We start from the raw sequence: 20272 nt of genomic DNA on the forward strand, positions 1-20272 counted from the left end.
TTCTTATTTGATCATCTTCTTTCTCCAAGTACAAACATTACAAAAGAAACATACAGAATTCAAATCCATGTGTAGAGTGTATCTTGTAAAAAAAACTCTCGAAGTTGAAATTTAAAGAAGGCTAAATAAACCGGTATGAGTAATTTCACTAATCAACAGCTGACTAAATCCTTTTAGATTACCTATCCTTTGATCTCATTTTGTCAAACTCATCAATGCAAACAACACCTCCATCAGCCAAAACCATTACACCTCCTTCAAGATAAAACTCTCGTTGGATTGCACAAACAAGTGAAAATAATAAGGCAGCTTTTGGAATGGAATAAAAACATCTACATTTATTGAAAACATTTATAGAAAACAATGCAAAACAAAACTTCAAACCAATATAGCATAAAGCAAAATAAAATTGAGCATTCACAGAACTGTCGGTCATCTAATGCAGTTTAATTAAATTCAAATTAAAGTTACCTTGTGCAGAAACGGTTTCATCTTCATGTTCTTCAATTGATTTTTCTCTTCTCCTATATTTCATCCTCATATCTTTCTATATTAGGTTCTATTGTAGATATTTCAGCAATCTTCGAAAGTAGTTATTTGTTATATAATTATGTATTAATATACACAGATATACTTTATTTGAAAATGCTTGTTCCAATGTAAAAATTGTAGCACTGACAGAGATATTTCCATGGGAGACACCAAATGGAGACAGTCGACAAGAAATTCAAGTACAAAACTAATTCTCATGGAGACACTAATTCAAAACCAAAACATGCCAGCATTACAAGGGAATACAATGTGGGCTTCACTAAAAGATAGTTTTCTTTGATGTCATTAGGGAATTAATACAAACATAACACAGTTCAAACTTTATATTTGGGTTCAGTAAAACCTCAAAAGAAATGGGAGATGATGGAATTGAAACTTAGACTCAATATGTTGTTGATTATACTTTGAAAAACTTGCAATTGTAACTCCAAAGTTGATAACAAGGCCCTTGCTTGCCCATATCCTTCTCTTCCTTTTAAAAATTTCTCCTCAAGTAGATAAAGCAAATTAAAAAACAAAAAACTGGGCAAAAAACTAATTTATTCACAAAAATGATACAAAAATGCGAATATGTATATATGATTGGTTTTTTTCTTCAAGCTATTAGGCATAAAACCCTTTTCTGAAAGAAACTCAGAAAAGGAAAATGGCATAAAAAAGCAATAGCTCAAAGACCCAAAAGGGATTTGCCTCAAAAAGTCTCAAAAAAACCGAAAAAATAAATAAATAAATAAGAGAGAAATGAAAACATAAGAACAAGAAGAAAAAGGAAAAACCAAGCTACAGTGAAAATGCTTATTGAAATAGGATTTCATGATTGGTTTAACATTCCAGGTTTCCCAATCTCAGTTTCTTGTGATAGGTTATAGCATTTTGTAGATTCTAAGCTTCTAATTTCAAACTATCGATTATTTTTTTCAATAATTTTTGTTAAGAAAAGTCATGCTCAATGAAAGAATAAGAGAACTACAAAGTAACACAAATAATAATAATAATATTGCTTCACATCCAAACTTATGAGATTCAAGTAAAAATCAATTAAAAATCAACCAAATGCTTCATTGAGGCATTTCATCAAACACATTGTAAGCTACCAAAATGCTTCATCACATAGCCAACAATATATTTCACAAAACCATCGATATACCTTTAAAGAATCACAAAATAGTTAAAATATGTTTTTGAGTTACGGTACCTTTAAAGAATCAAACACATTGTAAGCCACGTATCTTGATGAATATATGTGATAGATTTTCTATATATAGAAATATATGTGATAGATTTTTTACTCAATTTTTCAGCCCCTTTGTCTCTCTTTTCCAACATAAACTAAACCCTAAGAATTTTATCCAAAACATCAATAAATCTGATAATAATAATGATAATAATAGTAACAATAAGAACAATGGAGTCAAGAATTTGAGTATGCCTAGGAGGAGAAAGCCACTAGTTGAAACTTTGGAGGATGATGATTAAGATCATAAAATCAAACTGATGCATAGAGAAAGGGAAAGGCAAAGAAGACAAGAAATTGATGCTCTTTATATGTCTTTAAGAACCCTACTTTCTCTTGAATTTATCAAGATAATTTGTGGGACTATGCATAGGGAAGAGATAAACGAAGGGAGAAGAAACGAAAAATGAAAGATCAAGAACTTACCGGCAACGATATGGGTCTCTTCGTTGTGGGTCTCTGTCGTCGAGAAGAAAGGATGTGGAGATGAGAAGAATGGGGTTAAGGTTGGGGTTTTCGTCGTGCGTCGTTCGTCGTTAGTGAGGAGAGAAATTTTGAAGAAGGAAAATGGAGTGTGCGGGAAGAAGGAAAGATAGGGATTTTGAAGAAGGAAAGTGAGGGATTTTGAAGAAGGAATATGAGGGATTTTGAAGAAGGTAAGTGAGGAATTTTGCATTTTCTTTATTTTTTTTAATAAGAAAATATTTAATTAATTTTTTTAATGCCCTTACATATTATGACAGCAAATAACTGTCGTGTATTTGGGCATTCCAAAATTACCGTCTTTTTCCGCCAAAAATCCGCTTTTTGACATTTGATGACAGTTATTTGTTCCATCCTTTCAATTTGGGATGGAAGTTATTTGTTCCATCTTGTAGTGAATACTTTTATTAGTTATTTTGTTGAAACAAAATAACTTCCCGTTCTAACAAAAAGTAGTTGTAACTGATTTGATTCATTTCTTTAACAAGTGTAGAAAAATTAAAGCCCTCTTGCAGAAGATAGTTCATCAACAAATTTCAACAAATCTCTCTCTTGAACTATATTCTGCTTGAAGCAAGGTATTTACTCATCCTTTTTTAAATCCACCACATTGAGTAGATTTAAATATTGTTCAAACTTAGATTTCAGTAGGGCTTTTGTTAGGAAATCAGTGGCATTCTCTTCAGATTTAACTTTTAGGATTTTCACCACTCTTTTTTCAATGATGTCCTGAACAAAGTGTAATTTCACATAAATATGTTTAGTTCTATCATGGTATTGCTGATTCTTTGTGAGGTGAATTGCACTCTGGTTGTCACACATTAGCTCTATAACTTCTTGTTTGTAGCCTAGTTTTGAAATTATTCCCCTTAGCCACATAGCTTCCTTCACAACTTCAGAAACAGCTATGAATTCTGCTTCAGTAGTTGGTAAGGCAGCTACTGATTGTAAATTTGATTTCCAAATGATAAGATTTTCTCCCAAAGTGAAGGCAAATCCAGTTAGTGATCTTCTTTTATTAGGACCTCCAGCAAAATCAGCATCCACAAAGTTTCTCACTCGTAGTTTAGAATCATTAGAAGGTTTATAAAGAAACCTCTTATTTTTAATTCCAACTAGGTATCTGAAAACTCATTTAGTTGCCTCTCAATGGATCTTGCCTGGGTTTCCCATATACTGGCTGACAAGACTTGAACTGTGAGCTAGATCTGGCCTAGTACAGACCATTAGATACATTAGGCTACCTGTAGAATTAGAGTATGGTACATAGCTCATTGCTTGTTCATCATTCGGATCTTTAGGTGAATCTCTTATCGATATTTTAATGTGTTGTGCTAAAGGTGTAGAAACTACCTTTGAGCTAGCCATATTGAATCTACAAAGTACCTTATTGGTGTAGGTCTCCTGAGTTAGAGATAACTCATTGTTATTTCTATCTCTTAAGATTTCAATTCTTAGGATCTTCTTAGTTGCCCCTAGGTCCTTCATATCAAATTCAACATTCAGCTGAGCTTTGATTTCTTTTAACTTAATTGGATCTCTCCCTGCTAGTAACATATCATCAACATAGAGTAAAAGATAAATGTAATCACCTTCAATGAGCTTCTTGTAGTAGACACATGGGTCATATAGACTTTTAATAAATCTTATTAGGCTGATATAGTCATCAAAACGTTTCTACCAACACCTTGGAAACTGTTTTAGGCCATATAAAGACCTATTTAATTTACACACCAACTCCTTTTTGCCTTTTACTTCAAAACCCTTAGGCTACTCCTTGAAGATTTCTTCCTCTAAGCTACCATGTAGGAAAGCAGTAGTAACATCTAGCTACTCCAGCTCAAGATTTTTACATGCTATAATAGCTAGTAGGATTCCTATAGAAGTGTGCTTCACAACAGGGGAAAAAATCTCATTATAGTCTACACCCTCCTTTTGCTTAAAGCCTTTAGCTACTAGTCTTGCCTTAAATTTTACTTTGTCATTCAAATCATCAATCATCTTCTTCTTGAAGACCCATTTACAAGGAATGATACTTTTTCCATGTGGCTTTTCTACTAGTTTTCAAGTATCATTGTTGTAAAGTGAATTAAGTTAATCATTCATGGCTTCTTTCCACTGATTGTTGTGTCTACAGTTTAGAGCATCTTCATAACTGTAAAGCTCATCTTCTATAGTCTCTGTAGAGGAGTTAGCTATGCAGTTTGCTCTTGCAAATCTATAAGGAGGCTTAATGGTTCTTCTCCCTCTATCTCTTGTTATGTTATAATTTGTCAAGTCTTCTGTATTTTCTTCTTCTTCTTCTTGAGGGCGAAAGGTAGGAAGAGCTTTTTTTGGAAGTTGATCGCTGCTGCTAGGGTTTGAGTCTTTCAAATTTGAATGAATCTCTACTAGGTGGCTAATAGAAGGTTCATTCAAATTATGTTCTACAGAAGGTGTTACTTTGATAGACTCCATATAGATTTCATTCTCCTTGAAAACAACATCTCTGCTTATTAGGCTTCTTTCTTTAGAGAAATTCCAGAGCTTGTAACCTTTAACACCATCAGGGTAGCCAATAAACATACATTTAAGAGCTTTAGGTTCAATCTTACTTTGTTTGATGTAGACATATGTTGTACACACAAAAGGTTTTAGATTAGAAAGCTTAGGGGTAGCTCCAGTCTATCTTTCTTCAGAAGTCTTCATGTCTATAGAAACACATGGGCTTCTATTCACTATAAAGGTGGCAGTAGCTAAAGCTTCAGCCCAAAAATTTTCTGAGATTTTTGCCTCTAAAATCATACATCTCACTCTTTCCATCAATGTTCTATTCATCCTCTCAGCAACTCCATTCTGTTGAGGGTTGTAAGCAATTGTTCTATGCCTTGATATACCAAACTCATTAAATAGAAAATTAAAATTATTACTAAGAAACTCTAAACCATTATCCATTCTTAAGTATTTAATCTTCCTTTCAGTTTGAGTTTCTACTTTAACTTTTCAATTTTCAAAACATTCAAAAGTTTGATCTTTAGATTTTAAAGGATAAGTCCATACTTTTCTTGAAAAATCATCTATAAGAGATAAAAAGTACCTTGATCCTCCCCAAGAATGAGTTCTAGCTGGTCCCCAAAGATCACCATGTACATATCTAGTGTGGCTTTTGAATGAAGTTCTCTTTTAGAGAATTTCAACCTTTTAGACTTGCCAAAGATGCAGTGTTCACAAAAGCCAAGTCTTTTTACTCCTCTAGCTTGAATCAGCCCTTGTTTTTATAGTTCAGTAAGCCCTCTTTCACTGATATGTGAAAGTCTTCGATGCCATAGTTCTAATTCATTTCCTTTCTCAATTTCTGAAATTAGAGCATACTTGGGTTTAATCACATTTTTCACAATATACAAGCCTTCCATCTTTCTTGAAGTAAGAATTACTCTGCCTTGTCTTTCCACCTTCATGAATCCTCTTTCAATATAAATGAAGCATTTGTCATCAAGCATACCTAAAGAGATAAGATTTCTCTTTAGCTTTGAAACATGTCTTACCACTTTAAGGAAAACCTCCATGTTGTGAGATATCTTCAACAGCACTAAGCCTACACCAATAATCTCACAGTCGTGATTATTTCCCATGTAAACTAAGTCTCCCTCTTGTGATTTGTAGTCAACAAACCAATTTTTCTTAGAGGTCATATGATAGGTACATCCTGAATCTAAGACCCAATCTTCCTCCTCAGTTTCAATTTCCATGGCCTTTTTATTGGTGTCTGCTAACACCTCAGTGTATTCAAAAGCTTCATTACCAACAGGCACGTGACCACTTCCATATTCTCTTCCTCTTCTTCAATCTTCTCTTTGATAATTTTTGTTTCGATTGAAGTCTTCTCTGTCGTAAGCTCTATATCTTCTGTTTTCATCTCTTCTGTAGTTCTTCTCTCTGTCAGGGCAATTTCTTTTAAAATGTCCTTCTTTGTGACATATGAAACATTTCAATGCAAGTTTATCTCTACTTGATCTTTGATTTTTGTTGCTGTTTTTTCTAAAAGAAATTTTCCCCTTTGAGAATAGGGACTCCATTGCATTTGAAGTCTTGTTTTCTGTCTTCAATTCCAGTTCCTTGCTTTTTAGTGTTGTAATGATTGAATTCACTGTGATTGTCTCTCTACCATACTTTAGGGTTGTCTTCACTTCTTTGTAGGTGTCATGAATCGAATTAATGAGAATAGTAGCTTCACTTTCTGCCTCCAACTTCTCCCCAGTTTGATTAAGAGCATTGGTAAGTTTCTTGAACTCATCTAAATTTTCATCAAGATTCTTGTTCTAATTCATTTTAAACGAAAATAACTTCTCCCTTATGAACATCTTATTTGGTAGGTCTTTCTTTTCATACAGTGACTTTAATTTCTCCCAAGTAGCAAAAGCAGTGGTTTCTTCAATTACCTGTCTCAGCACATTATCAGTAATATTCATAACAAGTGTACCGTAAGCTACATTTTCCATTGTTTCTCTTTCTGATTTGGTCAAAGTTGCAGGGAGTTCTTTAGGGTCTTTTAAAGCTTTCAAGGCCTTTTGTGAACCCAAGATTATAGTAATTCTTTTTGTCCACAAGGTACAGTCTCCATTCCCATCAAATTTTTCAATTTCAAACTTCATAGTAGTCATTTTCTTTCTTTCCTTCTGATGGCTCTGATACCAGTTCTTCTAAAAGAAAGTTTCTCTTTCTTTATAAAAACAACCTTGAGACAAGTGTAAAAGTGGGAGTTACCTTTTTGCCCTTTAATTTTCTCTCACCTTTTCAACTCCTTTGCAAGCTGTCAATTTTCCTTTCATTGTATTTCTTTCTTCGTTTGCATGGTTCACCGAGAGAGAAAGGAAGAAGAAAAAAAAAAGGGTTTCAAAAGGAGGTTTCTTAATGGAAGATGAAGAGATAAGAAAAGTGAACAAGATGATATTTATAGTGGTTCAGTACATAGCCTACATCCAATCTTCAAAGATAAAAATCCTTCTATTCAACATTCTTTCTGAAAAATAAATTCAAGACAAATGAACATATTTTTCATACTACATCTCCTTGAATTTATTCTATAAATTTTCTCCTTAAGGCTACAAGACTTTTATTAGTTATTTTGTTGAAACAAAATAACTTCATGTTCTAACAAAAAGTAGTTGTAACTGATTTGATTCATCTCTTTAACAAGTGCAGAAAAATTGAAGCCCTCTTGCACAAGATAGTTCATCAACAAATACAAGAAAAGAGAGTATTTAGTATCAAGAGCTATGAAGCACAAATACTTCAAAGCATGCAGAGAATTAGTATCAGATACTTATTTAATGCTAGTATGTCCAAGTAGTGGCAGATACGGAATAAATTATATACACAATGCAGTTAGAAAAATTATTTACAAAAATACTGTTATTTTCAAACTAATTACAAGAATAATGTTGTTTTTCATCTCTCTTTCTTGGTTGTTATGTTTTTATTTCTCCTTCTTTCACTCCCTTTTTTTCTCTCCCTCTTTGCGAGTCTTGAATTTTATTTTATTTTTCATATAATGTTTTATTTCTTTATTTTATTTGAATTTTATTTTTTTCTAAAATTTAATTTTTTTAATTTAGTATTAATTTATTTTTTTCTCTCACGATAAATCTATTTTTAACAAAATAAAAACGTACTTTTACCTTGATGAAAGTTTTTTAATTTTTCAAATTATGTTTATATTATATTTTCAATTTATGGAGATTTACCGTTGTAATTCATTTGTTTTGTATTAATTGAAGGTCATAAATTTTTAGTAATCGATTAAGATTGAAAAATAATTAAATATAAAATATAGTGTCTAATACAATAATTAAATAATTTTCGTTCAATGAAAAAAAAACCAATCAAAGTGTTCCACAACGGAATGTCGTCGATTTCTAGCTTGTTGTTGTCGTCGACTCTATACCCTTTGTTGCTCTAGTCCCTCTGATTATCTTGTTGTTGCTGCTCATTTGGTTGCTCGGGTACCGCAGCAGGTACCTTGTAGTACAAATATTCATTATGAAGATGATGGATCGGTTCTAAAAAAACTTTTAACATATTGATTGGTTGTATAGTTAAGTATTACTCTAAAGTGGTTGTTTTATAGAATGACCAATTTCTCGTTTCTCGTTGTAGACCATTGATTAGGGTTTTAGATTGATGGATTAGATTAGATGTAAGATAAATTTGCATATATTCTAACCGTCAATATTCTTTCTTATATACTTTGTGACTTTCTTATGGTATTGTCTATTTGGATGTTTCAATACCCTTTGTTACTTTTGTAAGACATCTTTAATTAATCCTCTCGTCATATGTTCATGGTGATAATTTATTAATATCTAATATCCCGTTTGGTAACTATTTTGTTTTTTGTTTTTTTTTTAAATTAAGTCTATTTTCTTTCATGTCTTACAATGATTTGCATATTTCTTAAATACAATGATTAAATTCAAAACCAAATTTAAAAAAAAAAACACTATTTGAAAGCTACTTTTTTTTAGTTCTCAAATTTTGGTTTGTTTTTTTAAACCATTGGTAGAATATAAATAACAGAAGAAGAAAGTTGAATGTGAAAGTAATGTATATATATTTAATTCTTCGCATGTATTTGTGTTTATACGCTTTGTGTGTTTATGTCATAGGAGCCACTTCTTCCAATTCGTCGGGCTCTTGCACTCTAGCACATCTTCTTTGAATTGGTGCAAGTACAATAGGTACATCATACATATAGCATATGTTCTCCCTGTCCCCCTCGTTATCGTTGCATGTATCTAAAAGATGCTTAGGTCATTGACATGTAGGAGTTGTGGAACCACTATTAGGAATTGTTCCAAATAGTAATAATTATGATAATGATGATGCCAATAAAGGGATAGAATCGACGACGACAACCGGCTAAAAATTGGCAACATCCCGGTTGTGAAACACTTTGATTGTTTTTTTTCATTGAATGAAAATTGTTTAATTATTGTATTAGACATTCTATTTTATATTTAATTATTTTACAATCTTAATCAATTACTAAAAATTTATGACCTTCAATTAATACAAAACAAATGAATTACAACGGTGTTCATAAATTGAAAAATTAACGTATACATAAATTTTAAAATTTTAAAATTTTAAAAAAATATCAATGTAAAAGTACTTTTTTTTTTTTTTTGTTAAAAGTAGATTTGTCGTGAGAGAAAAAAATAAATTGTTACTAAATTTAAAAAATAAGAATTTAAATTTTAGAAAAGAAAAATAAAATTCAAATAAAATAAAGAAATAAAACATTATATGAAAAAAGAAAAAAGAAAAAAAAAAGGAAGAAGTGGGCGAGAAGACTCGCAAGTAGAGAGGGAGAGAAAAAAAAACGAAGAGAAAGAAAGAGAGATAAAAACACAGCAACCAAGAAAGAGAGAATAAAACAGAATTATTTTTGTAATTAGTTTGAAAATAACGATATTTTTGTAAATAGTTTTTCTAAATGCATTGTTTATATAATTTATTCGCCCATAAGTCAAATGCTTGAGAGGAGAATTGCCAAAAGTAACAAATTTGATAAAATATTTATAAAGTATATTAAAATTTCAAATTTCATAAATAATAAATATTAATATGCTTCCATTACAATAATAGAATTTTACCTGTATCTATCATTCATCTAAAATTTTGTTATATATTATAAATATTTTAGTTATTTTACTATATTTAAAAATGTTCGAAATAAATTATTTATCCTTTTTTTCTAATTTCAAATACATGGAAATCCCTTCCATATCCCCTCTCAAATACATGGAGGGGATACGCGAAAATATATTTTATATATATTTGAGATGAATTTTAAGCCTAAAACTCACAACTCATCTTAAACTATTATAATTTCTAGCAAAAACAAATGAAAAATAAGTATACCCTAAAATCGTATTCTTTTGTCATTCTTCGTATATCCTGTCAACGCTCAATCATCAAATACTTTCATAAACTCAGCCACTTGATAGTTTAAGGATTGTATTAAGGATCTTTACGTTCTCAATTTGATATTTTATGCTTTTTATGGATTACATTTAGTATTTTTGTGTTAAATAAATAAATAGTAAAAAATAATGTATTCATAGTTAATCCGTATCTTAATTTTTAAGAAATCAATCGTATCAGTCTGAGAGGTATTTCACGTGTAAAGGTTGATGGCAAGCAATCTTTATAGTATCGTTTTGTAATGTTTGGAGAAAGTGACAGTCTTAGGCTCGCTGGTGGCTTCTTCTCTAATATGGGCAAAAGAAAACTTTTTGAAAGCAGTTGAGCTACAAACAATGGCGTCTCTAGCTTCTTCACATATTTACGTTCACATTCCCAACTAACTGTAACCTAACTCTTCGATCAATTTTCTCTCTCTCACGCTCATATATTCATAATCCGCCGTCTTCTTCAACCAACCCTTTTCGTCATTCTCGAAGTTTTTTCTTCATCGCTTTTATCGACAATCTTTCACCCATTTGCTTCCCTTCATCACTCTTCAAAACCCCAATCTGTCTCTTCGCGTTTCGTAAAAAGGGCAATTGATCTTGCTGCAATCTCCATTCCCACTCTCGTGATCGCGAAGAAATGTAAGAAATGAATGTTTTGCTATTTCTCTCCGTTGGGTTTGAAATCTTTGTTGAAATTCTTTGTCCTAACCTACTTGCATGTTCTTCAATGTTCTGTCCTGATGAGTTTGTCGTACATTGTTCTGTTAGTTGAGTGAGTGCTTAAATGTGGACATATATGTCAGTGTGATGACTATGGATAGTTTTGAATATTCTTCTACAAGTTTTTCAAAAGAGAATTCAATTCTTAGTTTGATCTAGCTGATTTATGGATCTTGTTTGAAACTTTTATTGTATATGTTGGAATTTTGGAATCATTATGTGTTATTTATGATTTTCGGCCTAGGATTCATTATTCAAGGAGGTGTCATATATAGACCCTCTATCCTATTGGCAATTCTGCAATTTGTATTATCTCTTCAATAATAAACTGATTACTTTTCTCTGCCATGAACGTAGTTAAAACAATGTTAGTTTAGCATACCATGTAAATCTGTGTCATTTTTTCTACCCTTTATGTTTTCTTGTTTTCTTTGATTGTCCATTTCAGAGACAATTGCTTTTCAAAGATGTCGACAACAACAGCCCCTAATCTTCAGATGGCCACACTGAGAAACTACAAATTATCTTCTCCAAGAGGTTTCAAGGGCATTGTTACACCATCTCTTGGTGGACATTTGAAGGCAATACCATGGGCTAAACTTTGGAGTGTCTACAATGTATCCTCTCTGAAATACTTTCACCTGAATTCCAACACTTCATCTTCTACAAAATTTGGGAAGCTCGCAACTAAAGCGAGGTCTGGATCTAGTGAAAACGGGCCAATCTCTGGGTTGCCAGTTGATTTAAAAGGTTATCCATTTACTTTTCTGGTTTCTTCTTTTATGAGGTTAAACTTTGTTCTATCAATATGTATATGTTTCTTAGTTTGACATATGACTGGTTTTTCCCTTCAATATTCTTACTTTTACCCATTAGTTCAAGTTCCTCATCTTTTGAACAAAAGATTTTGTTGATAGATGAAGACAGATTGGGAGACTTTGTTTTCTATGTTATTGCCCGAATACTCTTTGTTAAGTTGATATTTATGCTCTACTCGATCACATACATCAACTTAATCTTTGGTAACTGTCTTGTTTTGATAGCAATATACCATCAATTTAAGTTTTGAAGTCTCTTAGAATTTTCATTACACGTAAGCTCAAACTTTGAATTTAACTGAAGAGAACTAACGCTTGAACATTTCATTCTGAAACTTAGAGATGAAGATATAGGATTTGAGTTCATTGCATTCTACTTTTGATGTTGGTTAGTTAATTCTCTAAATCATTTCAGCAAATTTGTCTATATTTGTGATTTCTGTTTAGGTAAGCGGGCATTTATTGCTGGTGTAGCTGATGATAATGGTTATGGTTGGGCAATAGCAAAATCTCTTGCTGCTGCTGGGGCTGAAATTATTGTTGGTACATGGGTGCCCGTAAGTATAATAATCCCACAGGACTATTTTTCTTGTTTGAAAATGTTTTATTAAGCTTGATCATTAAGACTTCGGAGTTATCTTATCTAGGCTTTGAACATCTTTGAATCCAGCTTGCGGCGTGGAAAGTTTGACGAATCTCGAGTGTAAGATGTCTAACTATTAGAATCCATGTTTTCCTGAGGGAAACTTAATAGTAGTCTTTGCTAATGGGAAGTTGATATTTTAGGTTGCCAGATGGATCTTTAATGGAGATCATCAAAATATATCCCTTGGATGCAGTTTTTGACAATCCTGAGGATGTTCCTGAAGATGTAGGCATACCTGTGTTTTTTAATCACACCAAAAGATCATAAACATGTGCAATACGTGTAGTACTAAAGGGGTCATACCAAAAATCATAGACATTTTCTTATTTCACGTTGTGCAGATAAAAACAAATAAGCGGTATGCGGGTTCATCTAATTGGACAGTTCAGGTACCGAACTTTCCTTGCGCATGTATCACTCTTTCAACTTAAACCAAGTCCTTCGATTTAGTACATTATAATGTAAGTAATCTTCGTATTGTTTTTCACTTGGGAGAAGTTGCAAACACAGCTATCAAACTTAAATAGTAAATATGGCACAATGCAAAAGAATTTGCAAAATTTTATTATATTTGTAATTTTTTAAAATGCTGCTATACTTAATTATCTCTAAAAGCATGACCCATTGCAATTACCCTGTTTGTTTATTTGAGTTTATACAGTTCCCTGAATTCTATAAGACAAATTGTATTACAATGCAGTATAAAAACCATCTCCTGTCTTTGTAATGTATTGTACTCCCCAATTAAGATCAACAATCACTTACTTGTGGCCCTCATGCTCATTTTCAAACTACAAGTGAGGAGTTCTAAGATGAAATACGTCCTAACTTAAAGCTTAAACATTCAAGTCTGCATTTTTTTCTTTCAATATAAGTTCGATTTTAAATGGATTTCAGGAAGTTGCAGAATCAGTAAAGAAGGATTTTGGAACCATCGACATCCTTGTGCATTCACTTGCAAATGGCCCAGAGGTATGCACTTTCTATAATTTCATATAAATAAACCATTTGGGATCTGCTTGATGAATATTCACATTGTTAACAGGTAAGTAAACCTCTCTTAGAGACATCAAGGAAAGGCTATCTAGCAGCTTTATCTGCATCAAGTTACTCCTACATTTCACTTCTTAAGCATTTTGTTCCAATAATGAATCCAGGCATGTTCGACATCCAATCCACAATTGTCAGTCCATCATTGCTTGCCTTTGTTTCCTTCTGAGAGCTATGGAAACTTTTGGCTAGAAAGGCATGTCTTGTGGCTAAATATCGATTTCCCATCTTACAGGTGGTTCGTCAATCTCTCTTACATACATTGCTTCTGAAAGGATCATTCCTGGGTACGTGTCTTACACATGATGCTATGAATCATAAATCATCCTTCTATTGAGGTGTCAACTTACATTGTAACTTCTAAATTGTCAGATATGGAGGAGGTATGAGTTCAGCAAAAGCTGCACTGGAGAGTGACACACGAGTAAGATCAAGTACCTTTCTTTGCTGCATTCCTTCCATCTTATTTTTCCTTTTAGCATTCTTGATTTCTTTATCGAACCAGGTGCTTGCGTTTGAGGCGGGTAGGAAAAATAAGATCCGAGTGAACACCATATCTGCTGGTAACTCAACCCATCTTTTATTCTGCATTGAATTTGACACCTTCACATTTTGAGATGTCCTTTACTTCCATTACCACTTTCTTTATTTTCAGGTCCACTTGGAAGTCGTGCAGCAAAAGCAATCGGATTCATTGATAAGATGATAAACTACTCACTAGCAAATGCACCTCTACAAAAAGAATTATCTGCAGGTAGTTTCTTCTTCTATCTGCAGCATTGTGATATAATGTTTTTACTAAATAGTAATCTCTTGGAACTGGTTCACCAGAGGAGGTGGGGAATGCAGCTGCCTTCTTGGTATCTCCTTTAGCTTCTGCCGTAACTGGTTCTGTTATCTATGTTGACAATGGTTTGAACGCCATGGGAGTGGGACTCGACAGCCCAATACTTGAAGGACTTTGATCTTCCGACTGACACAATGACCCCCAGAAACCATTGCTGACTGTTGAAATGAAAATGCTGATGAGCCTTCAATGCTTGGAGCCAAGTCTTAGTTTATCTCATCAACGTTCTTGCTTCCATAAAATTTCCATCAACTTCATTTCACTTAGCCCTGATTCTAATAATAGCAAGAGATTTTCTTTTTTCCATTATTTGACAATTTTCTATAAGATTCTTCAAACCACATCATCCAATTAAATGTTGGTACAAACTTCAAACAGACGTCGAATTGGAAAAACAAGCTTAAAATTAATTAAAAGTCCATATATTTTGTTCTAAAAAATTACAAAAACAAATGCCCCTGGCACTACTTTCAGAATATCATCATTCCTTGTTCAAACAAAAAATAAATAAATAAATAAATAAAAGAAAAGAAAGAAAACCTTTACAAAATGATTGGAGCTTGATCTGCTACCCAAAAAGGCATGGAACTTTGCAATCATCATTACAACTTAATTGAAACTTTGTTAGAAAAGTTAAATTTGGCGATCATTTACTCTTAGAACCTAATTACCAATTTACAAGGCGACCGTTAAATATACAACCAACAGAACAAAAAGAGGCATTCACATTTGGTAGCTTTCAGAGCTCTAATTAACCTAACCTTGACTGAGCTTTCTCTTGCCCCTCAAAATTGCAGTTGGTCCTGATTGAGAGCCATTATCAGGAGAATCTTCAACAACAGATTGCATAACCAAACCTCGATTTCTCGACAGCTTTCGGATTGGTGTTGTAGGTAAGCTTGCAGATTCAGAATCGTCCGCCGTTGCTTCTTCTTCGGACACCGGCACTGAGTTCAGAAAGTTCCTGTGGGGCATCAGCTCCTCTCCAACTGGTACCATGTTCACCATTGGCTGCAAATAGAGCATTACAAGTATGTATTCCTCAATTGGATCCAAGGATCTAAATAGCACACAGCATTTCACTATTCAATATTGTATACAAATCAAGGGAGCAGAATGATTTCTTGATATTTGATGTATGTTAGACAATACCGCAAAATGCAAAGTTATTATCATAAACATGAATGCTAAGTATGTACCTTCCAATCCTTGTAATCGAATCTGAATACAAAATGACTGTAATTAACTTCATGTGACATGATGGCACTATGAGCAGGCGCATTCTTCGGTGCTGAAAATGTTAGCAGGAAATGTTACTATAGTGCAAAGAACTCAATGTTTTCAAACAAAAGCATAAAGTGTTTAGTTTGTAGATGTGTACTCACACACAAAATGAGAACCATTTTTATCAATAGTTATCTCAGCTCGACCATCCTTAACCAGAAAGGATAGAGCAAATAAATTCTCCACTGTCTGTGCGAAAGACTTTCTATTCAATATCAAATGTTCTAGTTTAACGGTTTTATTCCTCCTCAAAATTCCAAACATGATGCCCATGTTCTTATCTGTATCTGTTTTCGGTTCGGATCCATTATCTTCAACCTGCAGTATGAATTGTAACAATCATCAACGGGATGATAGAAGGTCAAAGGCTTAAGAAACAAACTTCTACTTCACAATCTACTTCACAAACCACTTAAACCAAAAAAAAAAAAAAGGTTAATAATGTTAAGTGAAGAACATCATGAACGCAAGCATTGAGGAGTGACTCCAAACAAACTTTGTCAAGGTCCGTGCTAGGAATTTTGAAAGCAAAGCCTTTTTCCGGTCAAAGCAACAGAGTAACAAAAGCTTAAAACAGAGTGACAGATGACTCAATTCTAAATCCAAAGTACTTTAAAATATTAAAATCTTTTTGGTCTAACCTCTGCAGGTCTAGAACTTTCAGTAGGCTTGGAACGTTTCCTGGGAACATTATTAGTCTTTCGCTGCTTCAACTGATTGCTCATAGGTCCAAGCCTTGAGGAAAAAAAGCACCAACACACACAAGAAAGAAAGTTACATAGTTGACTAAGAACATCAATACAAGACACTTAAGGATCAGGATAGTGGGAAAAAGGAATCCATGGATCTCACATGGTGCGGCATCCATAGCCATTCATGAAAATAGACGAAACACTAAGTCCAATATCTTTCCAATTGACAGAAACCAGCTCTTGTTCTTCAGAGTTTATACTACCGTTAATGTCAGCAAACTCTCGGAGTAGACAACTAACAAAATCTGATGGAGTAACACCTTCATTTGACTGGGACCTAATAGAGGTGACAAGGGAGTTTGCAATGTCTTGCAAAGCTTCTGCATCTGCAACTTGTTCCCTTGGCTTCTGAACTGAAGCCCAAATGAAAACACAGCCATGTCATGTAGATAACAACATCAAAAGGAAAATTAACAACCATTCAAACTGACATAAAAACTTGTATGAATTTAGAATACAAAGGTAAAGGGAAAAAATGCACACTTTCGTGGATTTAAATTTGTATTAGAATTAGAGACAGGGACAACAATAAGAAAAGACTACAGAATTACCTTGCTCGTGCAACTTTTCCACTTCATTGATTATAACATTAAACTTATCCAAATCCTTTGACAAATCCTCTCTTCTTTCTTCAAATTCAAGAAACAAACAAAAACCAATTACACACACAAACAAGTCAAACCCACATCTCAAAATCCAAAATGCAAAGATTCATAATACCACTGATCTCATGAATAACCGCGAGGTACCGAGAGCGAAGGACCCGCCGCTTCGTCAAATCCTGCTGACCCACTTCTTCACTCATATTCTCCTCTCCGGAGTTCTCTCTCTCCCGAGCAACCCTCTCCCGCTTACTATCCCTTAAACTGGCACCATCAACAGCGCCGCCACCGCCGTCGCCGCCTCTATTTCGTTTACTGCGGGTGCTAACAGTGGGTTCGCGTTTGACAGGTCTCATCGGTTACGATTAAGCAACGGAAACCCTAATTTTGAAATAGGGTTTCGAATTCAGGGCAAAAAATTGAGCAATTGTGAGAAACCAGAGAATGGGATAGGGGATTTGAGAATGAAATCGAGAAATTTTGTTGGTTTTTTTGAATTTGGAGAGGAAGAAAAGGGAAGAGGAAAAGAGCGGGGGTTTGTCTGAGTACTGAAATTGGGCGTTGTCAGTGTGGTGGTTCTCTTTCCCGCTTCTTCCCCACACGTTACGACACGTCGTTCTATTCTAGAAAATATAAAATTATTTATTACCATATATGGGTTTTTCTTTGTTTTCTGAACCATAAAAATATAGGTTAAATTAAATTATAGAAGTTATAATATAATATGCTTTTAACTTTTGGGTATCTTTTGATTATACCCTTTTAGATTTGGAAAGTTTTGGGTTAATTTCCAAACTTTAAAGTAGTAAAAAAAATGTCTGAGTAGGGTAGAGAAGTTCATTTTCAATTTTTTCTTTGTTGAACGTTTCTTGTCTTTTATATTATTTGTTTCGTTCTTAATTTATTATAATTAACGACAAATCTACAAAGAAATATATCTTTCAAATAGTCGGATATTAACAAATGTATATTCTTTTTGTAATTAAATATAACGAAATTTGTTATTAGTTATTAGTCATCTGCCCCTCTTTACCTTTACTTTTGTTTTTCATTATATATATATATATATATATATATATATATATATATATATATATATATATATATATTTCTTTTGTTACTTTATTTAAACTCACACTCTTGTTAGTAGTTTGATATGCAATGGTTGGTTGGATGGAGGAAATTTTTCCCTTAGATTTTATTTTATTTTGGCAAGATGTTGAGTTTTATTGTAAGTATTCTTTAAACCAAATAAACTCTTGCCACTGTGATCAAAATGGCTTCTACTTAGTTAAAAGTGGTTATTGTGTTAAAAGATAAAAAAAGTAGCATTAACTACTCTATATAAGGTTTTTGAAGTATCTATTATACGACATAAATGTAAAAACTTAAAATATGTGAATGGTAAATAGATATCAGAAAAGTACTCTATATAAGGTTTTTGAAGTATCTATTATACAACATAAATGTAAAAACTTAAAATATGTGAATGGTAAATAGATATCACAAAAGTTAGTAGGTAAAACTATCCTAGTCTTCATTAAGCTCCAAGATATGCCAAAAAAAATTTGGATAACAGTATAGGAAAAGGTTTGTGTTCTTGCCTTGTGTTTTTCGGAATATGTCTAAGTGCATATTATTAGTTTTGAATCTTTACTAAATATTGCAATATTCACTTCGTGAAATGCTATTAAATTATTTAGTCAAATTTTATTATTATTTTCTATAGAAACGTATCCTCGTATGCTCAATATATCTAATATAATGTTTTGAACTCTCTCTCAAATTGTTAATGCAAGAGCAAAAATGTTTTGATATATGGAACTACTTGTGCAAGACAAAACCAATTTGCACTAACTGGTTTTTTCAACTTCAAATGCATTAAATCAAAATTAGGTTTTAGAAGTACTTTAACTATCATACATTATTTTCATAAACTATTTCATGGAAGAATTTAATCAAATATATATAATCAATATATTGATGTTGGAATTTATATCCTAAAACTCATAGATTATAGTTTAAAATTATATTATATTCAATAAAGTGGTTATTGGGGATTTATTAGTGAAATTTAATACTATAATCTTAATCCAATAAACTAAAGTTTCGAGGCTATCTTAAGTAAACTTGAATTTTACGTAGAAACATAAACATAGATCAAGTTCGATTATATAGCCTAACTGGTTAATATATATAAATAAAGTTGGGCACTTATTATGGGATACTATAGTTGCGACCCACTTTGTAGCTAGTACAAATGATGTGATCTTGAATTATTTATGTGGAGACATGAAAATTAGGGCATCCTATGTAAAGAGTTTACGTAATACTAGAATCATGAAATAGTCACTTTTATGTTATAACACCGTTGACTGTATAAAACTGACTATTCCGATTATTGATGATATAGGTAACTTAATCTTAATCTTGCTGACTATAAACTTATGTTCACACAGAACTATCCTTAGATTTTCCATATATAAGGGCATCTCAATAGCACTAGCCTGATAAGCCTCCTATTTCAAGAGTAAGATTGGATGGTTAGCTAAGGACATAGGGTGCAAGATGAAATTCACTCTATACGCTTTAAGGTTAGTAAGATTCTCCTAGGGGAACCTCTGACCATGGACAATGCAGCTTCTCGAGTCGTCCACGCTCTCACATAAGTAATGTCTACCCCGTATTCCTTTTGAAAATCTTGAATTATGTCATTTGGCGTATAAAATCAACTAACATCTTAATACTTCGACTTAATTAACTCGGATATTATTCAACTCTTGGGTTGCTTGTGATCCTGTTTATGTATAATTTTTTGACATGTATGAGTACTAACATACTTAGAAACTTTAAACATATAGAATCTCTCATTTAAATGGCCTTTAGTTTCCACAAACAAACTTAACCAACACATCTTATGATATACAAACTTATTTGATCTATGAACACGGTATTGAAAATTCTTCCTAATAGCAAATATAGTAAGGTTCTTTGCTAAGTCTTTCTTACTTAAAAACAAACAACCAACCTGGATATCTTCAAGGTATGACTCGACTGAAACAACAATAGCATGATCTATCAATTTTTCAATACGCTTCCGCTTCTTAACACTAACTGATTGTTTGTCATAATTGTCAACTATACATTATGACTGATCATCACGAGTGGGATTTCTATCACCCACATGTCCTCTTTCTTGACTTGCAATGTACATTCAGTCTTTGTTACAATAAGTGTAATCTATCAATTGAATATGACTTGCAGGATAGTACTGGCATCTACCTGTCAGATACCTCAAACACCTCAACATCCACGTCAACATCATAAAT

General features: G+C 32.8%; 2 protein-coding genes across 2 annotated transcripts; one reads left to right on the plus strand and one right to left on the minus strand.

The window, feature by feature from the left end:
* Positions 1–10431: 10431 nt before the first annotated feature.
* LOC103492498 (enoyl-[acyl-carrier-protein] reductase [NADH], chloroplastic-like) lies at positions 10432–14614 on the plus strand. Its single transcript, XM_008452898.3, has 13 exons — positions 10432–10863; positions 11393–11694; positions 12210–12319; positions 12410–12465; positions 12549–12633; positions 12750–12797; positions 13306–13380; positions 13454–13565; positions 13694–13745; positions 13831–13882; positions 13964–14021; positions 14114–14212; positions 14290–14614. Exons 2-13 carry the CDS (start codon positions 11412–11414, stop codon positions 14421–14423), a joined length of 1164 nt encoding a protein of 387 aa, XP_008451120.2. The 5' UTR covers positions 10432–10863; positions 11393–11411; the 3' UTR covers positions 14424–14614.
* A 232-nt stretch (positions 14615–14846) lies between these two features.
* Positions 14847–17557, minus strand: LOC103492497 (non-structural maintenance of chromosomes element 4 homolog A). The gene is made up of 7 exons (XM_008452897.3): positions 17062–17557; positions 16893–16970; positions 16442–16694; positions 16231–16324; positions 15691–15907; positions 15505–15596; positions 14847–15316 (listed from the first exon to the last, which is right to left on the minus strand). Exons 1-7 carry the CDS (start codon positions 17297–17299, stop codon positions 15062–15064), a joined length of 1227 nt encoding a protein of 408 aa, XP_008451119.1. The 5' UTR covers positions 17300–17557; the 3' UTR covers positions 14847–15061.
* Positions 17558–20272: the final 2715 nt, after the last annotated feature.

This window comes from Cucumis melo, chromosome 2 (genome assembly GCF_025177605.1).
Source record: "Cucumis melo cultivar AY chromosome 2, USDA_Cmelo_AY_1.0, whole genome shotgun sequence".
Classification (NCBI taxonomy): Eukaryota; Viridiplantae; Streptophyta; class Magnoliopsida; order Cucurbitales; family Cucurbitaceae; genus Cucumis; species Cucumis melo.

What these genes read in the sequence shown, in the direction of transcription:
- LOC103492498 (XM_008452898.3), top strand. Translation starts at nt 11,412, where the DNA reads ATGTCGACAACAACAGCCCCTAATCTTCAGATGGCCACACTGAGAAAC. An exon ending in AAGTTTGACGAATCTCGAGT is followed by an intron (nt 12,466 to 12,548) that starts GTAAGATGTCTA and finishes TTGATATTTTAG; the next exon opens with GTTGCCAGATGGATCTTTAA. An exon ending in TGTTCCAATAATGAATCCAG is followed by an intron (nt 13,566 to 13,693) that starts GCATGTTCGACA and finishes CCCATCTTACAG; the next exon opens with GTGGTTCGTCAATCTCTCTT.
- LOC103492497 (XM_008452897.3), bottom strand. Translation starts at nt 17,299, where the DNA reads ATGAGACCTGTCAAACGCGAACCCACTGTTAGCACCCGCAGTAAACGA. An exon ending in GGTTATTCATGAGATCAGTG is followed by an intron (nt 16,971 to 17,061) that starts GTATTATGAATC and finishes TTGAATTTGAAG; the next exon opens with AAAGAAGAGAGGATTTGTCA. An exon ending in TCGATTACAAGGATTGGAAG is followed by an intron (nt 15,317 to 15,504) that starts GTACATACTTAG and finishes CTCTATTTGCAG; the next exon opens with CCAATGGTGAACATGGTACC.